Below are 22,223 nucleotides of genomic sequence, written 5' to 3'. Positions count from 1 at the left end.
TGATTGGCTTCATTTGTTAAAAGAAAAGTTGTATTTAATTGTAGAAAAATGTGTTTGTACTCAAAAGTTAGCAAAAATTAAGATATCAAAAAAAAGAAATCTTGTTCTCTGTACCAAAGTTCAGGCACAGTATTTGCATCAATAATGAACGAGGTGCTAAAAACTGTTATTAGATTTGTCCATAAACAGAAAATTATTGCCAACAAGTTTGATAATTGATAATAATTGAAGTCATGTATGTAGCAAAAATGTCTGATTTGCTATTTTTCATTGTATTATTATTGTAAATTGAATATATTTGAGTTTTATATATTCGGTCGGTCGGATAAAACAAGACATTTGAAGACACCACCTATAGTTTTCTGCCATTTTATAGAGTTAACTAATTAATTAATTGATAAGAAAAATAATGTTTAGTTGCAGCCCTTGTGTTTAGAGATTTATAAGCTTTAACCAGCTTAATGTGCATCTGCTCTTCTAGACAACAACGTTTGCAGGTGCTGAAAATCATTTTATGGTCCAATTCAGTTTATAAAGATTTCAAAACCTCTGGAATTAAGGATGAAAAGTTATCTCGTGTATCATGTGGTTGGAGGTCAGACTGGATTCGGGGTGTTTCTGTGGTAGACCTGCTCCCACATCACCGTGCCGCAGATGCAGAAGAAGTCCCAGAGGTTGCAGAAGACTCCGCGGTCGAAAGGGTTCTCCTCGTCCCCGCAGTGCTTCAGGTAGGAGATCCTGTGCCGCGACATGAACTCCCAGGTGGTGCAGTTGATGGAGACCAGGTAGAGGTGGCAGCCCAGCAGCAGCGCCACCACCACGGAGAAAACCCCGATCACGCCAAGCGCCGCCAGCAGGAAGCCGTTCACTCTGAACCAAAGCTCCCACGTCACGCTGGGTGAGACGCCTGACCTGGAAGATCAACATCAAGATAGATAAATTAACAATAAATTAACAAATAAACAGAAGAGGAAGCACACAAGACAATGAGAACACGCAAACATAAAGACATAAAACCAGTAGCACACATCATAAAGCCACCAATCATAAAATAGAAAGTAGTAAAGTAAACGTAAACTAATGTTAATGAGCAATTGGTGATGATGTTCATTTGCATCATTACAAACCGCCCAAATGATACAAAAAGTAGCCAAAAATTATCCCAACCCGCCTGCGAAAGCATTTTAATCCACCTAATTAAATAATAAGAAGCCCGATCTGGCAGCAGTGATTATGAGTCCTCCCACAAATTAAACTTTAACGTCCCACCACAAAGGATATTTTTATTTTTCGGCTTTTGGATCTGTGTAACTATGTGTTACGTCCCTGTTTGCTTTCTATGTCTTGTTCTTGCACTACAGCACTTGTGTTGCTTTAAAATGTGTTTAATACGTAAAATGACTTAACTACACTTTACAGACGGGGCTTTTTAAATTTGTTTTAGATCATTTAGACTCTAATTAGTTCTTTCTTTGTCATTCAAGTCCGACATTTGGTCTAATTTGACTCAACTGTCGTTCTTTGACTCTGCTCATTGAGGTTTAAACCCAAACAGTGAGATGATTTCTGCCTCCTATAATCTACAACACGTTTCACAGCAGTTTAAGGCATCTGAGTTTTAACTAAAAAGTTGCTAAATCACTTGAACTTTGAAATTGTACTTGAGCAACACATTAAAGTAAACAAAAGATAAGTCTAATCAACGTTGCTGTTATTCTCAGAAACTCAAAATGTTACCTAATTAGACCCTAATGTTGCAGAGATAAACACACACATAGATCACGTTCAGCAGACGTACAGAGCGATGTGAAGGGCCCAGAGCAGAGCCAGCAGCTGCACCAGCAGGTAGACGATGAACCAGCGGTGGTTCCTCTCCCCGACGCAGTTCTCGATCCAGGGGCAGTGATGGTCGAAGCGACGCACGCAGTGTTTACACGTCTGACAGTGCTTCGCTCTCATTGGCTGCTGCTTGAAACAGAAACAGGAAGTGAGAAAAGGCCGATGAAGATAAACCGGGACTGATCAGACATCGATGTCAGTCGTTCTGCTGTTTCAAGCCACTAAAAATGCATCACATCTTTTAAAGTTTAGAGCTGCAACGATTAGCTGATCAACAGAAAATCAATCTGCAAATATTTTGATCATCAAATAATTGTTTTAGCCATTTTTTAAGTAAAAATGTCTGTGTTTGTGTGTGTTTGTGTGTGTGTTTGTGTAGCAGTAGGTAGACCGGAGAGTCTCTCTAACTATGTCTTGTTTGCACCACATGGTGGCGATAACACATAGCTCATAACACACAGCACTGAAGCATTTTTACTGTTTGCAGTGTTCACTGTATGCATTTAATCTCCTCTTTGATTGGATTAAAATGTAAATATCCTTCCTGTTTTATGTTAACCTCATGTCTTAGAGTGGAGGGAATGATTGAAATGTGTTTTTACTGTAACTGATGCAATATAAGGACATTTGCAGGGAAATAGTGATTCATGACTCAATAAGAAGAATGTGGGAGGAGGGTAAAGTGGGAACTGAAAACAATGAGATGTGGTTTACATGGAGTCAAAGTTATTTTGTTTAATGACCATGACATTCTCATAAATTACTCAGTAATGTTTATAATTATACGCAACATGTCATTTCTCAAAAAGAGTTAAATCTCCTCTTCAGGTGGACTGATTGCTCTGATCTGAATCACACTGTTGTGGTGACAAGATGTTCCATCACATGTTGTCTGACTGTACTGTGTGTTTGGCAATGTTGCGTTATTGTTGCACATCAAGGGGGGGGGGGGGGGCGGGGGGAGGAAACCTGTGTTTGAGCTTTAGAAACATTAAGAGAGGAAACAGAGTATAAATCACTGAGTGTAAGTTAGCAGCAGCCGGTTACCTGCAGCAGACAGTATCCGCAACGCCTCAGCCGAGGGGTCGAAGACTGAGGAATCATGGACTCCATTTCCTCATTTGAACCCTGAACGCCCTGCGCAACACACACACTGATGTGGGTCACACATATACACACACACGTCATCAACTGTGACCTTCACTTAAAAAGACTAAACACATGTTTTTCCATGTTTTAGCTCATTTAGTACAAAGTCTCGACACTTTACATCACTGATGACCGTTTTTCTAAAGTATACAGTTGGTTTCTAGTTCAGCTCCTGCACAAAAACAACTTCTTTTATTGATATGTTTATTTATGTGTGAGTTTTTAATCAGGTTTATAAGAACATATTGATGAACATTTTAATGAGAAACTACATGTTCCGCATGATAAACATCAGTAACTAAGTAAAAATAGAACTTGATATTAAATAAGAGAATAAGAATAAACAACATAAACGTCTTGACTTGAAAGCTACAACAGGGTGATAAGATGTTCCGAACATCTTGTCTGCTTGTACTTTTGTCAATGTTTCATTATTGTTGCTCAGTCATGTTGTTGAAAGCACAAACCGCTTTCATGTGCTAATGGAAAGTATTAATGGACTAAATGCAAAAAAATGAAGATGCTTTAATTTGATTAATGCCTTTAAAATCAGATCAAGACAAAGAAAACAGCACTGAGATAAAACTAGATTTGAATATTAACATGAGTCTGTGACATGATGCGTCTTCTTTATGTTAAATATACACCAAACATGTCTTTATACTGTTCTACAGTATCGAACTGCTTTACAAGAAACCATTTTCTTTATGTTTAAATGTCATTTAGGTTTATATTATGTGCTACATTTACTTTAAGTCTAAGAGCATCATATACAAACAAACAATAATGTTTCTGTACAAGTTATATTTATTCTCTTGTGTTGTTTTCAATGTTTTTCTGACTTTGATTTGATCAATAAAGTACTAAAAAAAAAATTGGTAAGACTAAAAAAGTTCTTTACTTCATCCGACGCCCTTTTTGAACATTGAAAGGTTTTTATTTGTGCTGCTTACTGAAAGTTTGCTGTTATTTTTGTTTTGTTTTGCTGCCTATATTATTTATTTTGTTATTTTTAGCATGTTTGAAATAAAAATAACCTAAAATCTATAAATCTAAATCTAATCTAATGCAGCTGCTGTTAATATACTTTTTCAAGTCTACAGTAACAACAGCTGCAAAATTAACATCTGCAAACTGAAACATAAATGTGAAGAAAAAATAGTTATTTTAAAGATTTTGAACTTAACATACAATAAAAAAGCCATTTATACGAGGCATTTTAAGTCGCTTTTGTCATGTTTTGTTTGATTTATGCTTCGGTTTTCTACTGTGATAAATACAGTGGAAATGAATATTGTGGTTGGAAGGTCATAGATTGAGTTTAATAATGAATCAATTCAGTGACTCATGGATTGCAAAATGTAATTTAAATCCAAAGTTCAGTGCGATCAGGTTCAGCAGGTCGTAGAGTAGTGAGAAGTTCATTTTTCAAGAGTAAAACGTTCGACTCTGAAGCATCAATATCAGAATCGGTGTCAAAAGTTCCTTTTCAATTCTTCCTGTTAAGGAATCTCACCTTGACAGCGTCGCTGAGGACGAAGCCGGGATCCATTAAAGAAACTGCAAAGTATAAAAGCACCGACAGAACGACCAGCAGGAAGAACAGAACCGGCAGCAGCAGCTCTCCTCGCTCCTCACACTTCCGCAGATCTACACACACACACACAACAACACACAACAACACACAACAACACACATCATATCAGACAGAAAACTTCATTAGAAACAAGCTTATACATACAGAGTAGAGTTAAGCTTTATTAACAGTATTAAATATAATGTTTTGTCTCAGTAGATTGATACTGAAGTGATAATATATTGACTATCAGTCCCTCCAGACAGTAATATCAGTAAACTATGTTTGGGTCACAGAAATGCAGATATGATGGTTCAGTGTTGAACTGTAACAGACGCTGTTTGTTCGCTGCTCTTGTCTTGTTTTGGTTCACTAGTTTCTGTTTATGAATTAATTTCTTGTAAAACTGGTTTTACTGGTTTCTGCCTTTTGTTTTCATTCCTGTGTCTTTGTTTTTATTGCTTGTTGCGTGTAAAGCACTTTGTAACATTGGTTTTGAAATGTGCTACACAAATAATCATTATTATTATTAATAATAATTACATATATACCCTGAGGCCTCTAATCTCATGATCTATTCAGTTAGTAGAAAAAGGCCTAAACAATTATTAAACGGCATTTGCGGCGTTAAATTGTGCTTCTGCTCTTTTTCTTTAAGGGATAATATATTATTTCATAGAAGTTTGTAATTTTTTTGGAGGATAACAGGGGTAGAGCTGCAACGATTAGTCAATTAATCGATAAGTTGTCAACTATTAAATTAATCGCCAACTATTTTGATAATTGATTAATTGTTTGTCATTTTTTGAAGACAAAATATCTAAAAGTTTCTGATTCCAGCTTCTGAAATGTGAATATTTTCTGGTTTCTTTAGTCTTCTATGACAGTAAACGGTTGGTTGAGACTAAACAAGACGTCATCTTGGGCTTTAGAAACAGCGACTGACATGTTTCACCATTTTCTGACATTTTATGGACCAAACAACTAATCGATTAATCAAAAAAATAATCAAAATATGAGATAATAATGGAAAAAAAATCGATCATTGCAGCCCTAAACTATCAGTCCCTCCAGACAGTAATATCAGTAAACTATGTTTGGGTCACAGAGATGCAGATATGATGCTTCAGTGTTAAACTGTAACAGACGCTGTTTATTCGCTGCTCTTGTTTTGTCTGGTTCACTAGTTTCTGTTTCTGTATTCATTTCTTGTAAAACACTTTGTAGCACTGGTTTTACTGGTTTCTGCCTTTTGTTTTCATTCCTGTGTCTTTGTTGTTGTTTTTGTTGTTTGTTGTGTGTAAAAGCGATGTATCATTATATATCCTGAGGCCTTTAGTCTCATGATTAATTCAGTTAGTGGAAGAAGACGTAAACAACTGACAATTATCATGCAGCGTTTGCAGCATGAAATGTTGCTTCTGCTCTTTTCTCTAAAGAATATTATATTATTTCATACAAGTTTATGTGTTTTTTTTTTAAGGAAGATAACGGACGTATTCTTCATTTCAAAACACGTGATATTGAGGGGAGAAATATCTCACTTCTAAACACAATTTGATGCTGCTTGCAGGTAATAATAATAATAATAATAATGAGGTTTATCCATATTAGGGCTGCAACTAACAATTATTTTCATTATCAATTAATCTGTCAACAATTTTCTCAATTAACCTCTCTCCCTTTCTTGTGTTTATTCTCAGGAAGACTTCATGTTTACAAAAATATGAAGTCCTTTTTGGAAATCCACCTGCACCTTTTCATGAGTGAGACACCATAGAGCCGCATGCTGCTCTTCACCTTCACAGACAAAATCACAAACAGTTATTTGGACTGAAACGCATTCAGGTGGATTTCAAAGACCTTCTGCTCTGTTTCTGAATCACCTCAAGTGTTTCTGACGCTTTCACGTGAAACTTTGGGAGGTTTCCTTTCCGGCAACATCTGACTTATGCAGACAGTCATTGTGGTTGAAGAGTCATAGGAGCTACAGTAATTCAAATTTGGGTGTATCATTTTTTGTATTTGCTCCAAATCAAGGGTGGAGTGGAAGAGAGAGAGTTAATGAGGATAATGAAAAGAATTGTTAGTTGCAGCCTTACTATAAATAAACTTTATTATTGTTATTAAAAAAAACACAGAAACAGAAACTAGTGAACCAAACATAAGATAAATATATAAAAAGTGGGCTCAAAATGATTAATCGATTATCAAAGTAGTCAATTAATTCAATAGTTGGCAACTAATCAATTGACTAATTGTTGCAGCTCTAACAAGAATAAAGTATCAAATACACATATTGCCACATATGTAATATTTTAAAAATATATAAAAATAAGAAAAAGCACAAATAAATCTCAATGAAGTTCTTTCCACTGGTTTCCAGCCTCCCTCCTCATTAAACAGGTAAAACGTCCCAGTTTGAAAGACTTACCGGTGTTGTGCAGGAACAGTATGAGAGTTATGACCCAGGTTAGCAGGGTGTGTGTGGCCCGAACCAGAAACCCGGTCCGGAACATGTTCTGAACCATTTTTATAACAAAATCTTTCATTAGCACCGCTGCTAACTAGCAAGCTAACTGATAGCTTCGTTAGCTGTATTTAAAAAACATAACTATCCAGCTATGGCTTTAAAAATTTTTATAACTTTTAAGTATGCTAGGAAAGTAAAGTGTCATTTATAAGCCAAATATGTAGCAAGTTACAGCAGTAAAGACGCATTTTTATCAAATTTTGACTGATTCTATTTATCAACCTGCTCGCCGCTTCCTTGTTTTGATACGGAAAGCTGCGAGGACAAAATACGCGAAGTTAACCTTGTGCGAAAAAGCCAAACGAGTAATAATAATGGTAAATCTACGTCCAGTAGTGGAAATGTATTCAGAGTCTTTACTTAGTCTTAACTAAGTATATTTAATCATGTACAGTGGAGTAGAAAGTACAAAGTAACACAAAATGTAAATAATAAAGTACCTAAAATATGTACTTAAGTACAGTACTTGAGTAAATGTACTTAGTTATTTTCCACCATTGCCTGCGTCAATTACTGTTATATAACATGTTGACTGTTACACTTTAATCCCGTCCCAAGAATCAGACTTTGTTTGCTTTACATTTAATCTAAACCTACGTAATCCCCATATATGTGATAATGTTTTAAAACCTCAAAGACACACACACACACAAAATCATATTTACTGAACGCAACATCTTTACTAAAATGTCTGTTGTGTCAATAACATACCAACATATCCCGTTACACAGTGTCAGCCAATTTAATTGTGTCTTTTAGAGTACACAGCAACTAATTTGACTTTTATCTCTCTCTGCCAGGTCACAGTAGTTTGTGGAAACCTCCTGACACTTCTAGGAACAGCTGAACCCTCCCTGAACCCCCCCCCCTCCCACCATCAATTTAGTTGTAAACTTGCCAGTGTGGAAACAAGCAAGTTTATACTCTGACTGTATCTTTGTGTAGTTATATTGGACAATACTATCATGAGACAAGTTGAGGTAAAGTAGAATTATAATGAATGAATTGTAAAACTCTTAACACCACCTTTGCTCTTAAAGGACTGATTCACCCAAATTACAAAAAAATAAAATGTTTTCTCATTTACGACTGTTGGTATCAAGAAAAATGCAGCTAATCTTGGTTTTGCGGTATCTTAAATTTGTAGAAAAGAGTTTATCCACAGAACACACTGTTGACAGTTTTCATTAGAAATTCTTTTTACCTCATGAAACTGTCCTGGGCTTTAATCCAGAGTAACACTGTTTCTGGACGGAGATGTTGCTGTTAAATTTGCAATTTTGGCAATAAAGTTAATGCTGTGACCTGCACAGCTGCCTCCATTGTGTTAAGTGTAAATAATAAAAAAATAATCTTTTATAGAGGACTTTTAAAAACCCACAAAACAAAGTGTTTCATAAATAGCAGCAAATTAAAAACAGACAAATCATAAAATATAGTTTTTATGTTCTAATAAATAAAATCTCGCTCCATAATGTAAGATAAAACAAAAGAAATAAAAACGGAAATAAGACAGTTCAAACCAAATAAAAAACTAAATAAAATAAGGAAACATTCTCTGATAAAAGTATGTTTTAAAAAGAGATTTTTTTTAAAAGTTGCTACAAATAATATAATCAATTTGTAAGATTCACTATCACTGATATTTCTGTAATTTGTTTGATCCGACCGTCTAATTCAGCTCAACAATGAACCTCGATTGCAAACTGATTTCTCAGTATCACAAGCTGTAAAATATGATGGTGAGAAAACTTGTTGTCTATAATCCAGCCTGCAGCAGCAGCAGCATATATGGCTTCATTAAAATACTTTAGTTTTAAATACTTTAAATTATTCACCTGAACTGTTTATGGAGGAAAACTGAAACACTTGTATTTCCAAGACAGACAAGTTTGACTTAAAACTACAGCTGTTGATTTCTGTGGCGTCTGTTCAATCAGCTGCTTTAGTTTTTGGTCGTCTGTGACATTTTGACACTGATCTTAACTCGATTACCTTTTAAACTCATTAACCACACACAGGATTATGTAGATTAAGTGAGACATGACACTCAGAATAACAAGAATTTGCATTTATTTGCATCAAAATGGTCCATTAAAACAATACTAAAAACTGATTCTTTACAAAAGAATTATTACCTGCATTGATATGACATTCAGAGGCTCTTCCAGCTTTGATTAAAGTGCATTATGTTGCTCATCTTTTTTAAAGCCCTTTTTTTACTTCCCCCTCTGAGTATAAATGTGAAAAGAAAACCCACGAGTGCTCTTCTGTGAATTAAATAATTATCTAACCTGAGGTGAACATGATCTAACCTGAGGTGAACATTAAGACATTTATACTTTCTCTTTTTAAAAAGGGCAAAAAACATCCTACATCTACATGCAGACATCTGTTTGCACTGAAAAACGTCATCCTTCAGTCGTTGAAGTATCAACCAAAGTGACTAACGGATACAAACTCCAACACCCCTTTTATAGCATTTTACCAGACAACTACATTTAGTGTTTGACAGCCGCTCAATAAGGCTGTTGCCTGGTGTTAACTTTCACACCCTGAATAGAGTCAAACTGCATTTTTTTTAAAACTGTTAGCAATCACACATTTGGCTACTCAGACAGGAAACATGCAGCATTTATCTCCTCTTCTAGACAATAAAAATCAATAAATACAGAACAGATGGAAATAAATAATCTGCAGCCAGTCGTTCGTTCGTTCATTCATTCATTCATTCAGGACAGGGGTGGAGAGAGATCAAACTCACATGTGCAAAACCCTCTCTCTCTTTTTCCAGGAACACAATCTCTTTTTTTCTTCCTTACATGCAGAACCGTTAAAGAATAAAACTTCTTAAGAGCTTATTAATGCTGTATCTGCCATGTAAAACGTGCTCCATCTTCAGTAGATTTATATAAAAAGGGGTGGTGGGGGGGGAGGTGGTGCATGTTTAACGGATGCTGACTGACCAAAGCTTGCAATGTCACACCAACATGAAAAAAAAAACAACAAACAAAAACATAACTGAACACTTCCTCAGGCACCATAATACAAAGTGGCAGGAAGAGCTTTTGGTCCTCGATTTTACAGTCTCTTACATTCCACGTGTTTCTCGTTTCCAAGCTCCTGATACTCGTCTTTAAAAACATAAATAGCAGCGGTCACTGTCCCGACAACCTGAGCTCACAGAGTCCATATCCTCCCATCTTTCCAACGTTCAGTGTCCTTTCTCGTCTTTCGTCAGCTGACATTCACAGAATGAGATCGCTCCACGAACCCCAACAGGTCCCTGGGATTCCCTTAGCATGAGTCCTTGACTGGAGGAGGTGAGGTGGGGGGCAGGCGGGAGGGGGGGAGTTTGGGTATGTAGGGGTCACTTGTCATATGACAATGAGAAAGGGAGGTGAGTTTCAGCGTGAGGTCACTCCCAGCTGTGTCTTCATGTTTTCGTACACTACGTAGCTAATGCTCACAGCGGGGATGACTTTTAGGAAGTTGGGGGCCAGGCCTCTGTAGAGCCCTGCGGGGCCCTCGGTCTGCAGGATCTGCTTGAAGAGACCCGTCATCGTCATCTGCTGGCTGCCTCCTGACGCCGCTACAAAAAGATAACAAAAGATTACACTCAGGAGGATGTCGCAATAGAGGATGTTGCAATAAAGAGATAAAGATTATGAGCCTCCTACTTTGTTTAAAACTCTCTGGACTTAAAATCACTTTGGGTTTGATGGTCAAATAAACTTTTAAACTTATACTTTGTCTGTACTTCACTAGTTGGATTTGATGCAGTTTCACTTTTTTAAAAGTCTAGTATTAAATGTGTCAGTTCAGCGTCTGCTGCTTTATTGAGCAACAGCATCACTGATTCATGTCTGACATGAACTTTCCTTCCTCTGACTGACGACAGCTGTGGAGGCTTTTCACAGAAATAAAGTAGGTGTGGCGCCTTAAAGAGCAGCTGACTACATTTCCAATTAATGTCTAATATAGTTTTACAGCAACGTATTGATGCAACCATGACGAAATATTTACTCAGTGTCACATTTTTTACAAGATACTTTTCACATTACGTTTCTCATTATGAGAAGAAACTGAGCAAATATTTTTTAATCATGGTGGCCGCAATACACTGCTGTATAATATGATGCATTTTCACTGTAAGAATAATAAAATTCTCCAGGAAAAACTCAATATTTGGAATGTCTTAATAGGAAAATGGTCAAATTTAAGACGTAAATCTCCATTTTCTACACCTGAAGTAGTCAGATTATTACTAACTGGTATTTCAGGAACTAAGGCCTCACCTTGTGCTTGCATGCGGGTGCGGATGAGAGCGAGGGGGTAGCTGGCGAGCTGACCGCAGCCGCTGGACACGGTGCCGCAGGCCAGCAGGACGAGCACGCCGGGGTCGTGGCTGTTGATGCCGTACTGCTGCAGGTAGCTGTTCTTCAAGGTCTGAGGAGAAGAAGAAGAAGAAGGACAGGATTGATCAATCATGTTCGTGTATTTGACCGTTTTTTTCCCCCCCACACACACACAGTATTATGTCATTTAGATTCTGTTATATAATCCAGTCATGTGTTTGCTCGCCATCTCAAGTTTTATTCATGTCGAGGCAAGATGTTGTAATAAAACCTTTTGGCTTTTTAAATAAACACTTCTCTTGTATTTTATATTTGGTTTCATATGTTTTATCAGTGTGCAAAGTTCACAAAAAGAGAAAAAAAAGTGTAAATGTGGTGAATTTACAGCCTGAAGATTAACATTCCTACCACAGCGATACTAAAAAACACAACACGATACTACTGACAGGAATGTGAGAAAACTAAAAATAGACTGGAGGGAGTTTGATAGGAGAAGAGTCGGTGTAGTTGCGACGTCTCACCTCGTACACCGCCAGGTCGATGCCAGCGTAGGGGATGATGCCCAACATGTTGGGGACGTAACCTTTGTAAAACGCTCCGAGTCCTTCTTTCCTGAAAATCTGCTTCGCACAGTCTGCGATACCCGAGTACTGACCCGTCGTCCTCAGAGCCAGACGGGTTTTCAGCACCTGGAGACAGAAAAAGAAGATAAATTAATGCATTGATACCAGAAATGTAGACTGTGTTCTAAACTTTATTATACATATAAACAAAAAGTCAATTTATTAATTCTATGAAAGTTGGAGAGGAAGTTTCCTGAACTGATAATCACCTCCATGGGGTAGATTGTACTCTGTGCGGTCAATCCAGCCAGAGATCCAGCGACAAGTCTCTCCAGGATGCTCAGAGTCTCCTTATCGCTGCCGATCAAACGTTTGATCTGGAGAAATCAAATCGAGATGAAAGATGTTATTAAACTGCCATCAGGAAGTGTTTCATTTACCGGTATGTGTGTGTGTGTGTGTGTGTGTGTGTGTGTTTGTGACGTACCTGCTCATACGCCATGAACTTCAGCGCCGACTCGGGGGCGATTTTGATGATGTTCACTCCGTTGCCTCGCCACAACGACCTCGTGCCGCCTTCTTTGATCATCTGCATCAACCCGCTCATGATGCACATGTTGTTGGTTCGAGATCCATAAACCTGAAGACCAACAAAAACACAACCAATCAATAAATGTGATGGGGAACGTTTGACAAACCCAAAGCTGGCAAATTCTGGCTGCGGCCAGCAGCTCAATCTTGGAATTTTGGGATGAATTTGGATCGGCGCCATGTGGGCCACGAATGTTTTTTTTGGTAAATAACCCAAATGCATCATTAACAAATCAATAGGGCACACGGTTGTTTCAAAGTCGACCTTTACACGCGACAGCTGACGCAAATCGGGGCCGTTGACACAGATTCTGACTCTGCCTACAGTTAAGACCTTCAGCCCGTCGATGACGGTGGATCTGACACAGGATTACGCAGTCAAGGGTGTTACGGACGTTTGTGAGCCGCCATTGGTCGGTCAGGTGGCCTGGCTCTGATAGACAATCAGCCCCTGGACTCCGGCCCCCCCTCCCCCCCGCTCTCTATTAAACATTAACTTGTTTATGGGATTAGGTAACTTAGGCTCTTGAGCAAGTTTTCAAGTTTCTCCTTGTTTAACTGATTGTGCCACCTGGAGTTACAAAAGAGGTTCAGATTATTCCCTCCAGGAGAGTCTTATATTATTAAAAATTAAAAAAAAACAAGTTAATCTCTAGATTGGACTTTAACATGATGCCTCACTGAGCCAAACAGCTGACAACTGGGTCACAGCACCCAAAAAGCTGATGATTATTCTCCTCTGCAGCAAATAACAAGCCAGATAAGAGTTTCCACAGTTTCCTCTGCACACTGTTCTGCTACCAAACTCCCCCAAAAAAACTTTCCCCGTCTATTTAAAAAAAACTCCCTGCAGACTCGTCTTACCTGCATCATGACTTTGACTCTGTCAAGCGGAGCGGTGCAAGTCCTGGAAACGGCTCCGGCTCCTCCACCTGCGACCAGGTGCCTCCACCACATTCCAGTCATTTTCTCCTCGTGGGTGAACTCATCAGGCACCAACAGGTTATCACCCACATCGAATATCTACCAGGAAGAGAGAGAGACATGAATTATTAGATTTACAGAAAATTCAGAGGTGACTTCCTGTCCTATCTGGTAGATATTTTTAGTAGAATAGTTTTTGCTAGTTAAAAAAAAAACTTGACAGAAGACACTTAAAACTGCATCTCTGCACGTGTCCTGTTCAGAACATTTTTCTCGTTAGCAGCGCGTGCTTGACAGCGGTCGCATGACTGACTATACATCACGGGCCTCCACTGCCACAGTAAAAAAAAGGTCAAACTGTGCGGCTGTCACGGTGCACCGGGTTTCTTTTCCACAGGTGTTGCAGTTCGTGTCAGGATAATTGATTCCAGTAGATCGTCGTGGACATAGTGTGCTTCTTTGAAATCAGATCTTAATGAAGATCTCCCCCCCTCGGCAAAAAGGTCAAAGAGTGCGAGTGTGTGAGGAGAAAAGTTTCCAGACGATCTGGGTCAGCAGACACGGCTTACAGCTGGATCGGTGTAAAGCTGCAGCGGTGGATCGGTGCCAACTGTGGTCACCGTGTCTAAATTTAAAAAAAGACTACCCCCCCCCAAAAAAAGCAGTTTTGGACGGTCATAGAACAGCAAGACTCAAGAAAACTACTCTATATATAAAAAAAGGTCTTAATCTGTGATATCTTTGCTGCATCATTGTTATATAATTTTAGTGAGTCCATAAAATTTGCCATTTACCGCCTTGTCCTAATCAGAAGACATCAATCACCTCCTGCTCATATCTGGTAGCAGGTACAGAGCTCCAGTGTCACTCAGGGACACCAGCTTTGCATTCTGGCTCTGCTGCATGGATTGAACCCATGACCTCCCAGAGCATTCAACATCTTTTTTTTTTTTTTTTTTTTGCTTGCAAACTGGTATGACCCAGCAGCTCCAGTTTCATCAGTAACTTAGCTGCAATTTGCTTGGCCTCTTGGGGAGGACAGGAGAGTTAAACTCTAGCTGTATTCTTGGCCCTGGTTCAGTCTCAGTACTCAGTGCCAAGTTGAAGCTGCTTCTCATTAGCTGAATAGCAGTAAAACACTCGAACTATCAATCAAGATCAGGCCGTTCTCCCGTGGGAGCTGTGCTACATCACTCAAGTCGCCACCTGCTCTGATTGACTGCTGCTCCTTTTACATAACAGCAAATCCTTCTGACATAATCCTCCCCGAATGGGAACAATTCCATTCACGGCCTAATGGAGCTTAATTGCTGACGCACGACTTGAGCCTTTTATGTAGTTTGCTTTCCAACTGACCTGTTTGTTTCAGACAGGAGGGAGGTTTAATGCCTTAAATACGTAGATTAGGTTGAGTTTAAGTGATACTATTATTGGATCTGAAACTGGGTGAAAATATGACATCAGAAAATTTACACAACACCGACTCCTAATAATAAAAGGAGGGAGTTTTCTGGAAGTTTGCGCATTCGTGATTCATGATTCAGAACTTCCTTGTTGGCTGTTGGCGGTGAAAGGTCAGCATTGTTGCGGCTCAGCTGTCTGTACAGTTTCCTCCTTTTGGGGGAAAAACGTTTCAGTGCAGACGGCAAAACTAACCGTGGAGTGTTTCCAGTAGAGGATGATCTCAGGAATGCTCTCAGCCTTCTCCTCCATGGGATAGTTGCTCCATTCTTTACTGCTGATTGTAATCATTCCATTCTTATCCATGCTTTTAAAAAAAAAGGAAAGATAAAAAATGTAAGATATTGAGCCCCTGAAACCAAAACATCAAAAATTCCAGAGTATGAAACATCAATAAAATTACCTCTGAAGAGCTTTCTCCGCATGCTGCGGGGAAATATGCACCCCGAGTTCCCAAAGAGACTGCATTAACTCCTTAGGATCAACGCGACCTTTAAGACAAAGGACATAAAGACAAGTTGAACGTTATTCTGACTCGAACAAATGACACAAAGTGAGAAATGAAAGGAGCACAGAGACATGTGCAAGGAAACCGAAACCTTAAATTTGCAAGGCACCCGCTTGCGTACCTGCATGCTTCCTGTCAAGGCTCTTCACCACAAGTTTGAGGTCTTTCTCGTAATCTTGAAGATAGTGAACAAACTCCTCAAAGTCCAGCTGTCCGTCTGAGTCATGTTCTTCCCTATGTAAGGTTTTCTGCAAGAAATAATAAAAAAAAAAAATACAGGCAATAAGAAAATATTGTCTTATAATGATAATAGAATAGTTTTATTGAAGCAATGAAAGAAAAGAGCAGCACTCTGCTGCAGACATGACACGGCATCAGACTGTTTTTACTTAGTTTCAGGTAAAAACATTAGTTTCAGCAGTGGGTGACACTTTACAGGGTGCAGAGGAGTCACCTGTGTTGATACAGCAAACCATTTTTTACAGCCAAGATTATGAAACCGGTACAACAAGTTCTGATATGTACTCTATGTTTAAAATTAGCATCCATGGTTTAAAATTAGCATCTAAATCCGCCAAATAACGAACGCCAAGAACATTTAGCTACAGCCCTGAATGTTAAGAAGGTGTCCTATCTTGTGTTTCATGGCCCCACGGGAAGCTACTGTGACCCATTTGCCAAGTTTCTCTGCTCTTGGCATTCTTGAATGACAGTGATGACGCTGTTTTTTTCAGGACAGCCAGGTCTATCTTTGACCTCAACTGCTAACTGACCTGCCAACTGCTTTAATCCTGTCTAAGCTCGGGGCCTCCGGGGAGGTAAAACAAGACGAGGACAGAGACTGACCCGCTGCCCACAGTGCAGGCATATGACTGTCACACAGTAATGTATACCTCAAGACAATCCTGCGGCCTCTCTTCCTGCAGCTCATGCCAACCTGCCTGCACAAGTGCATAAATGTGACTTACAGCATGTTTAAAAAGGGGGGAATGCCACGTGACCAATTTCAAGTATTTACATTTCTCTACATGCACTCAGTCCTCCAGCGTTTGTGTGCTTGTACTTTACCTTTTTTGTCCAACGGCCAACTGGCTAGTGAATGTTTAAATTTTTATCAGCCTCTCAATAGATTACCATAGTTTTTTTTGCCTGGTGAGTGAAGCAAATCCACCTGCAACTTGCAGATTTTACCAGCATTTTGCTGGTGCTAATTTTGTGCTCTGTACTGCCCTTCTCCAAGAAGGTCTGAAATTCAAGTGAGAAGGCTGTAAGCTGTTGTAACTGCTCTATTGAACACAAACAGGACAATGACAGTTCAAGTGAACCCCCGCTGAGTGCAGTGCTCCAAGTACAGCAAAACCTTTAAATACAAGAATCAAGGTTCAGGTTTCAAGTTTACACCATCAGGAATGTTTACAAGTAATACATGAGCGATTAGAAGATGATGCTGATTTCCAACTGAAGGAGTGTGATGGGGGCCAAAGTCTAGGAGCATCCTTGTGTACAAAAAAATTTATTTAAAAGTTTATCTGAAGTTTTGAGTCAAATCAAGTAGATATCTTTCAACGTTACAGTCTTTTTAGTGCCAAAGTTCCTCTTTTTGTTACTGTACTTCGATCACAGCTAAACAGGGAAACACTGTCTGAGGAAACACAAAGAGGGAATTTGATGCTAAAAAAAGACTGTAAATGTGTCAGATATCCACTTGATATGACTAACTCAGACTGCTGAAGCCTCATGTAAGCTTCACATCTACTTTTAAATGTATTTTTGCACTAAATGACTGTGTGGCCTCCATCACTTCCATTGAAAGCACATTTGAAGATCTTTTAATAGCCAGTATGAACAGGAGGAATGATTACAGTGAGGAAAACCTCTTTCATTGTTCATATGGACACCTGATTGCTGTTTTAAGACAGAGTTGAACAATTGTGAACTTGTCCTTTAAAAGGTATAAGGCATGAAGTCCCTGCAGGAAAATCTGACATTTTTTAAAAAAACAAACAAAAAAACTATTATGTTTTATTTCCAGTGTTACTGTGCATAATCTGTTGTCATATCTGTCTATTTCACTTTTTAAATATCGTTTTACTGTTATGTATTTATTTTCTAGTCTTGTAATGTCTGATAAGAGAATTGTTTTATTGATGAGAATTGTTTTATTGAAGCAATGAAGGAGCACAGTAGCACTCCACCGCACTGCATTTGCTTTTATCTAATTTTAATGCCGAAATGATTTAATCTAATGTTGTCATGCAAAGTACTTTGTTTATATAGCAAAATTACAAAGTTTCATACTTTCGTTATGACATCAGATGCTGGCTTTCTCCTCTAAACCAAAAAAATGCACCAGACTGCAGCCTACATTCCTTTTTAGGGTGGATTTTCTCTGCTAAATGAATGACGCCGGCTTCAGGCGGTGCCGGCTCGTTCGCCGGTTTTTAAAAATGAGCAGTAGCATTAGTTTTTTAATAAACAACAACAGTGTAAAGTTAAACATGTGTTCAGTGGTTACATCCAAGCATTCTCAAAAGACAGAAATATTCTCGTGGTGACTTTTCTGGAAGCCGGGCAGCTGTGCGGCCTAGTCGTAGAGGCTTTTTTTTACTACAGCGCTAATCTTTCCGGCGCCCGGAAAGAAAGGATTTAGTGGCGGTCAAAGTAAGTTAACTGGATTTAAAGAAGTAGGTAATAGTACATGCTGAGCCAGGATGTGTTTTGACATTTAAAGAAGTTGACTTTGAGTGTTTTCTTCTTACCTTTCGCCACCTTTGATACGTTGTGAACTCTTGCGACGGCAGAAGCACGCTCAATTTGTTGAAGAGAGACTTCAGCTCCGACGGCAGACCGTTAGACTCGAAATACTCCACCTCAACGGGGTCTGAGTTAGACACGGGGACGTAAAGGCACAGGCTGAGCATGTTTGGCTCCGTAAAATTTAAAAAGTTCTACAATAAATAAATAAATAGCACAGCGAGGTGTTAGCCCGCCGCGGTTGAGAACTGAAATGCCGGTAAAGAAACGCCGGCTCCTAAAAGAATCTCTGGAAGTCACGCCCCTTTACGGAGAAGCGCTACGTCATTGGCTGTTGGGAACGTTGTGGACGTCATTTTACTACCGGCCAATCGCAGAGCTCCCCCATTGATGGGCCCGGCTCGGTCCCGCCTTCTTCTTTGTCAAAGAAAGGAGGCCTCATCGACCAATCCCGTCCTTTTATTTCGTCCGGCTCGTGAAATTTTGACCAATCTCATTCAAAACGTGGCAGAGGCGGACACGGAGGGGCGGGTTGGTGGCACATGTGCTACTGCGAGCTCAAACATCCACAACAAAATCCTTCAACCTTATAAAGCAAGAAACAGATACTGATTAAAAACAAACCTGGTGAATAGTAACAGCTGGTAGATAACCTCAGTGACACAAAAATAGATCCAAAAACAAACTCGTAAAGAGAAAATACGAACATTTATATTGTTATACTAATATAATAATATTAGTTCAAATATCAAGCATACTACTTATTAAAGCAAGCACTACTTGCTTTAATAACAACAATAATAATATTAATAATGATTTATTTGATTTTACTCTGTCATAAAATAACGTGCACATGACATTAAACTGAGAAAATGAAAGAAAAACCAAAACATAAAAGACAAATTCAATTCAACATTGGACATGGGCATGACAGATAAAATGAAAATACAATAAAATAACGTGCACATGACATTAAACCAAGAAAATGAAAGGAAAACCAAAACATAAAAGACAAATTCAGTTCAACATTGGACATGGGCATGACAGATAAAATGAAAATACAATAAAAACTATAAATAGCATGCATAATGAACATAATAAGTAGTCGAAGCAGAAGCTGAGCAAGTCTTTATTTGTGCAACACCTTTAAAAACAAAGCAAGCAATGGAATTTATAACAGGACAAGTCAAAATAAATCAAATCTGTCTTGAAATTTGTATACCATCATGACATCTCATTAAAAATCAGCTGTTTTCAAGTGTCCTGCAGGCTCATTTTGCACAAGAATACCTAAAAAATACTGTAACAGTCAGATGACCTTGTCAGGGATCCCGAGCCAAAGATTAGTTGTTGGGACGTCGTTGATCCTGCCTCTGCAATACAGGGCTGCAACATTAGCTCATAGGCCACAAGGCCATGCCTTAGCTGATTTTGTACTTAAGTGGTGCAAGTTTTCCCAACAAATTTGCAATTAATTGCCAAGCACAGAATAAAACACACAGTAAACATGGACCAATGCTGCTTTCAAAAGCTAACAGGGTGCAAAAAAAATACTTTCAGATAAGTTTTTTAATCTTGAATATCTGCAAAATGTGTAAAGTTCATGCACTAGTAATAACAATTTAGCAACTTTAACTTGAACCTTATCATTATCTAGAAGAAAGTTTGATTTTTAGCCCAGCATTAAAGACAGATTACAACAGACATTAATCATGAGGGCTTTACTCTAGTTTCAGTTCAATCTTCACTGTCCTGCATGAGGAATTTGTCTTGCAGCATGTCAAAATCAAAACAGACTCTCCTGCAGTAAAACAGAATAAAAAGAAATGTCAGTTAGAAAAAGTAACACACAATATAAGTGAGTGAGTTTTATAAAACCTGTCGTTCAGTTTGTTTCCTTGTTTTATTTCTGTCACTGAAGTTCTTAGTTTAACATTTTCTACTCATATGTTTTACTTATTTACTATTTATTCTCTGCAAAACAGCTCTGTGGTTTTGAACTTTGTTGTCACTGACCCTGCAGCAGACAGCATTGCATCATGTTGGCATCTGCTAGTGCAGTAACTACATCTTGTTCTCTGTAAAAACCACCTTGAGGGATGAAGGCTGTAGAAATAAACTGGGACAAGGATGAGTGCCAAAATCCAAAAAAAGCACTGAAGGAACGCCAAGACCTGCAAGAAGCCCCGAGGCCATCAGCTGATCCTGTCTGGGTTTACATACAACACACACACACACGCACTCACACACACCTTTGCGTGTGGATTAACTGTCAGCCAGAGCAAAGTTCTGTGTCTTCTTGGTACTGATGCAGTCTTCACTAATTTACTTATTGGTCTGTTTCCTTCAAGTTGGTTTAACTTGAACTTATAAAGGAAGTTTCCATGCAGGTTTTTGAAGTTCTGGACTGAACCTGTAGGCAGATAATACACGACGGCCAAAAAGCATGTGGAGATAAAGAGAAAGAAATCTATACGCATGCTTTTGTGTTAAAGCATGAGTTTGCACCTTTTCTTATCTGTCTTATAACAACAGTCAGGAGCTAAAATAAACATTGAAACATGTTTCTCTTGCTGTAATCATTCCTCCTGTTCATACTGGCCATTAGAAGATCCCTTCATAATGCACTTCTGTGCAAAAAATGTATTTAAAAGTTTATCTGAAGCTAATATGAAGCTTCAGCTGTCAAATCAAGTAGATATCTTTCAACGTTACAGTCTTTTTAGTGCCAAAGTCCCTCTTTTTGTTACTATACTTCCACCTGCAGCTCAACAAGGAAACACTGTCTGAGGAAACACAAAGAGGAAATTTGATGCTAAAAAGACTGTAAATGTGTCAGATATCCACTTGATATGACTAACTCAGACTGATGAAGCTGAATAGAAGCTTCACATCAACTTTTAAATGACTGTGTGGACACACTGTGGATTTCGGCCTCCATCACTTACATTGAAAGCACATTTGAAGGATCTTTTAATATCCAGTATGAACAGGAGGAATGATTACAGCGAGGAAAACCTCTTTCACTGTTCATATGGACACCTGACTGTTGTTTAAAGGCAGAAGGCTAATTGTGAACCTGTCCTTTTATTTACTTTGGGGCTGTTTTTCTGGTTTGGTTTTTGTTTTATCAGTTAGAATTTTATTTTTTCATGTCTGCTGTTTTTATTTTCATCTAAGTTGCTGTTTATTAATATTCTTTTGCTGTGTTTATTGTCTTTTCTCTGTAAGGTGAGCTTGAGTAACCTGAAAGGTGCTTTGAATTCAAATTAATTATTATTATTATTATGTTTAAATCTGATCATTTTCAAGCCAGAATGCTCATAGTCAGTGTTACTACCAGACTTTATTCATTGACATGAAACTTTGGTCCAAAAACATATTATTATGTCAGTTATATTCAATCTGTTTTATTAAAATGTATATAATTATATCTGTTATTCATTGTAAGGTGTGTCTTAATTGCCAAATCAAAGTCTAAGAATGAATCATATCTTAGAAAGAAAGTTAGTGTTGAAAAATGTGGTAAAATCATTTTATTAGTGCTCTTGAAAAACAGTTTTTTGTATTTTTAAAGACCTCTTTTATGCATTAGATCAGAGATAAATTCTTCTTCTTCTTAAAACTGGAGATTAGATCCAACGTGCAGAGTCAACATGATACATTTGTCAAGATGTAACTTTTTATTTCTTATTTAACAAACCAGAGAGTCTGCTGTATACAATAATATAATCAACACTGTACCAACCTTTTCTTTTTTGTTTTAAAGCATATATTTGCATGTGGAGTTTATTTCCTTGTTTAACTTGAAACACCAGCTCTAAAAGTGATTCTGAAATACTCATTGGTGTCCTGAAAAAACAGAAATATGAGTAGTAAAGTCGTTTGAAGGAGAAACAAACAACATTTGAGTTGAACAAAACCTGCTTGAATGAAATCGTATCTTATGTCTTTTCTATTCAGGTAG

At 38.2% G+C, this 22,223-nt stretch overlaps 2 protein-coding genes across 3 annotated transcripts; both read right to left on the bottom strand.

Moving 5' to 3' along the window:
- Positions 1-354: 354 nt before the first annotated feature.
- Positions 355-7,360, bottom strand: LOC122967832 (palmitoyltransferase ZDHHC12-B-like). Of its 2 annotated transcripts, none has more exons than XM_044332654.1 (5): positions 6,999-7,360; positions 4,505-4,638; positions 2,887-2,976; positions 1,799-1,968; positions 355-912 (listed from the first exon to the last, which is right to left on the bottom strand). In XM_044332654.1, exons 1-5 carry the CDS (start codon positions 7,114-7,116, stop codon positions 597-599), a joined length of 828 nt encoding a protein of 275 aa, XP_044188589.1. In that variant the 5' UTR covers positions 7,117-7,360; the 3' UTR covers positions 355-596. The 2 variants fall into 2 exon arrangements, with proteins under 2 accessions (XP_044188589.1, XP_044188590.1); XM_044332655.1 differs by having other exon boundaries at positions 1,799-1,965.
- Positions 7,361-9,153: 1,793 nt separating this feature from the next.
- On the bottom strand, positions 9,154-18,515 carry LOC122967716 (calcium-binding mitochondrial carrier protein SCaMC-2-A-like). Its single transcript, XM_044332505.1, has 10 exons — positions 18,262-18,515; positions 15,624-15,750; positions 15,398-15,485; positions 15,190-15,301; positions 13,474-13,632; positions 12,506-12,658; positions 12,288-12,395; positions 11,977-12,144; positions 11,396-11,546; positions 9,154-10,689 (listed from the first exon to the last, which is right to left on the bottom strand). The coding sequence occupies exons 1-10, from the start codon at positions 18,421-18,423 to the stop codon at positions 10,505-10,507; spliced, it is 1,413 nt and encodes a 470-aa protein (XP_044188440.1). The 5' UTR covers positions 18,424-18,515; the 3' UTR covers positions 9,154-10,504.
- Between the last annotated feature and the right edge of the window lie 3,708 nt (positions 18,516-22,223).

The sequence above is a fragment of the Thunnus albacares genome, chromosome 2 (genome assembly GCF_914725855.1).
Source record: "Thunnus albacares chromosome 2, fThuAlb1.1, whole genome shotgun sequence".
NCBI lineage: Eukaryota > Metazoa > Chordata > Actinopteri > Scombriformes > Scombridae > Thunnus > Thunnus albacares.
Note: the sequence above shows the minus strand (reverse complement) of the source record. Positions and strands in the feature narration are given on the sequence as shown.

Bases quoted from the DNA above. Each gene is read 5' to 3' on its own strand.
- LOC122967832 (XM_044332654.1), bottom strand. From the start codon at position 7,116: ATGAAAGATTTTGTTATAAAAATGGTTCAGAACATGTTCCGGACCGGG. The intron at 2,977-4,504 runs GTGAGATTCCTT...TGTGTTGCGCAG, and splicing joins TCCTCAGCGACGCTGTCAAG to GGCGTTCAGGGTTCAAATGA. The intron at 1,969-2,886 runs GTAACCGGCTGC...TTCTGTTTCAAG, and splicing joins GCGGATACTGTCTGCTGCAG to CAGCAGCCAATGAGAGCGAA.
- LOC122967716 (XM_044332505.1), bottom strand. From the start codon at position 18,423: ATGCTCAGCCTGTGCCTTTACGTCCCCGTGTCTAACTCAGACCCCGTT. The intron at 15,302-15,397 runs GTAATTTTATTG...TTTTTTTAAAAG, and splicing joins GCGGAGAAAGCTCTTCAGAG to CATGGATAAGAATGGAATGA. The intron at 12,396-12,505 runs GTACGTCACAAA...TGATTTCTCCAG, and splicing joins AGTTCATGGCGTATGAGCAG to ATCAAACGTTTGATCGGCAG.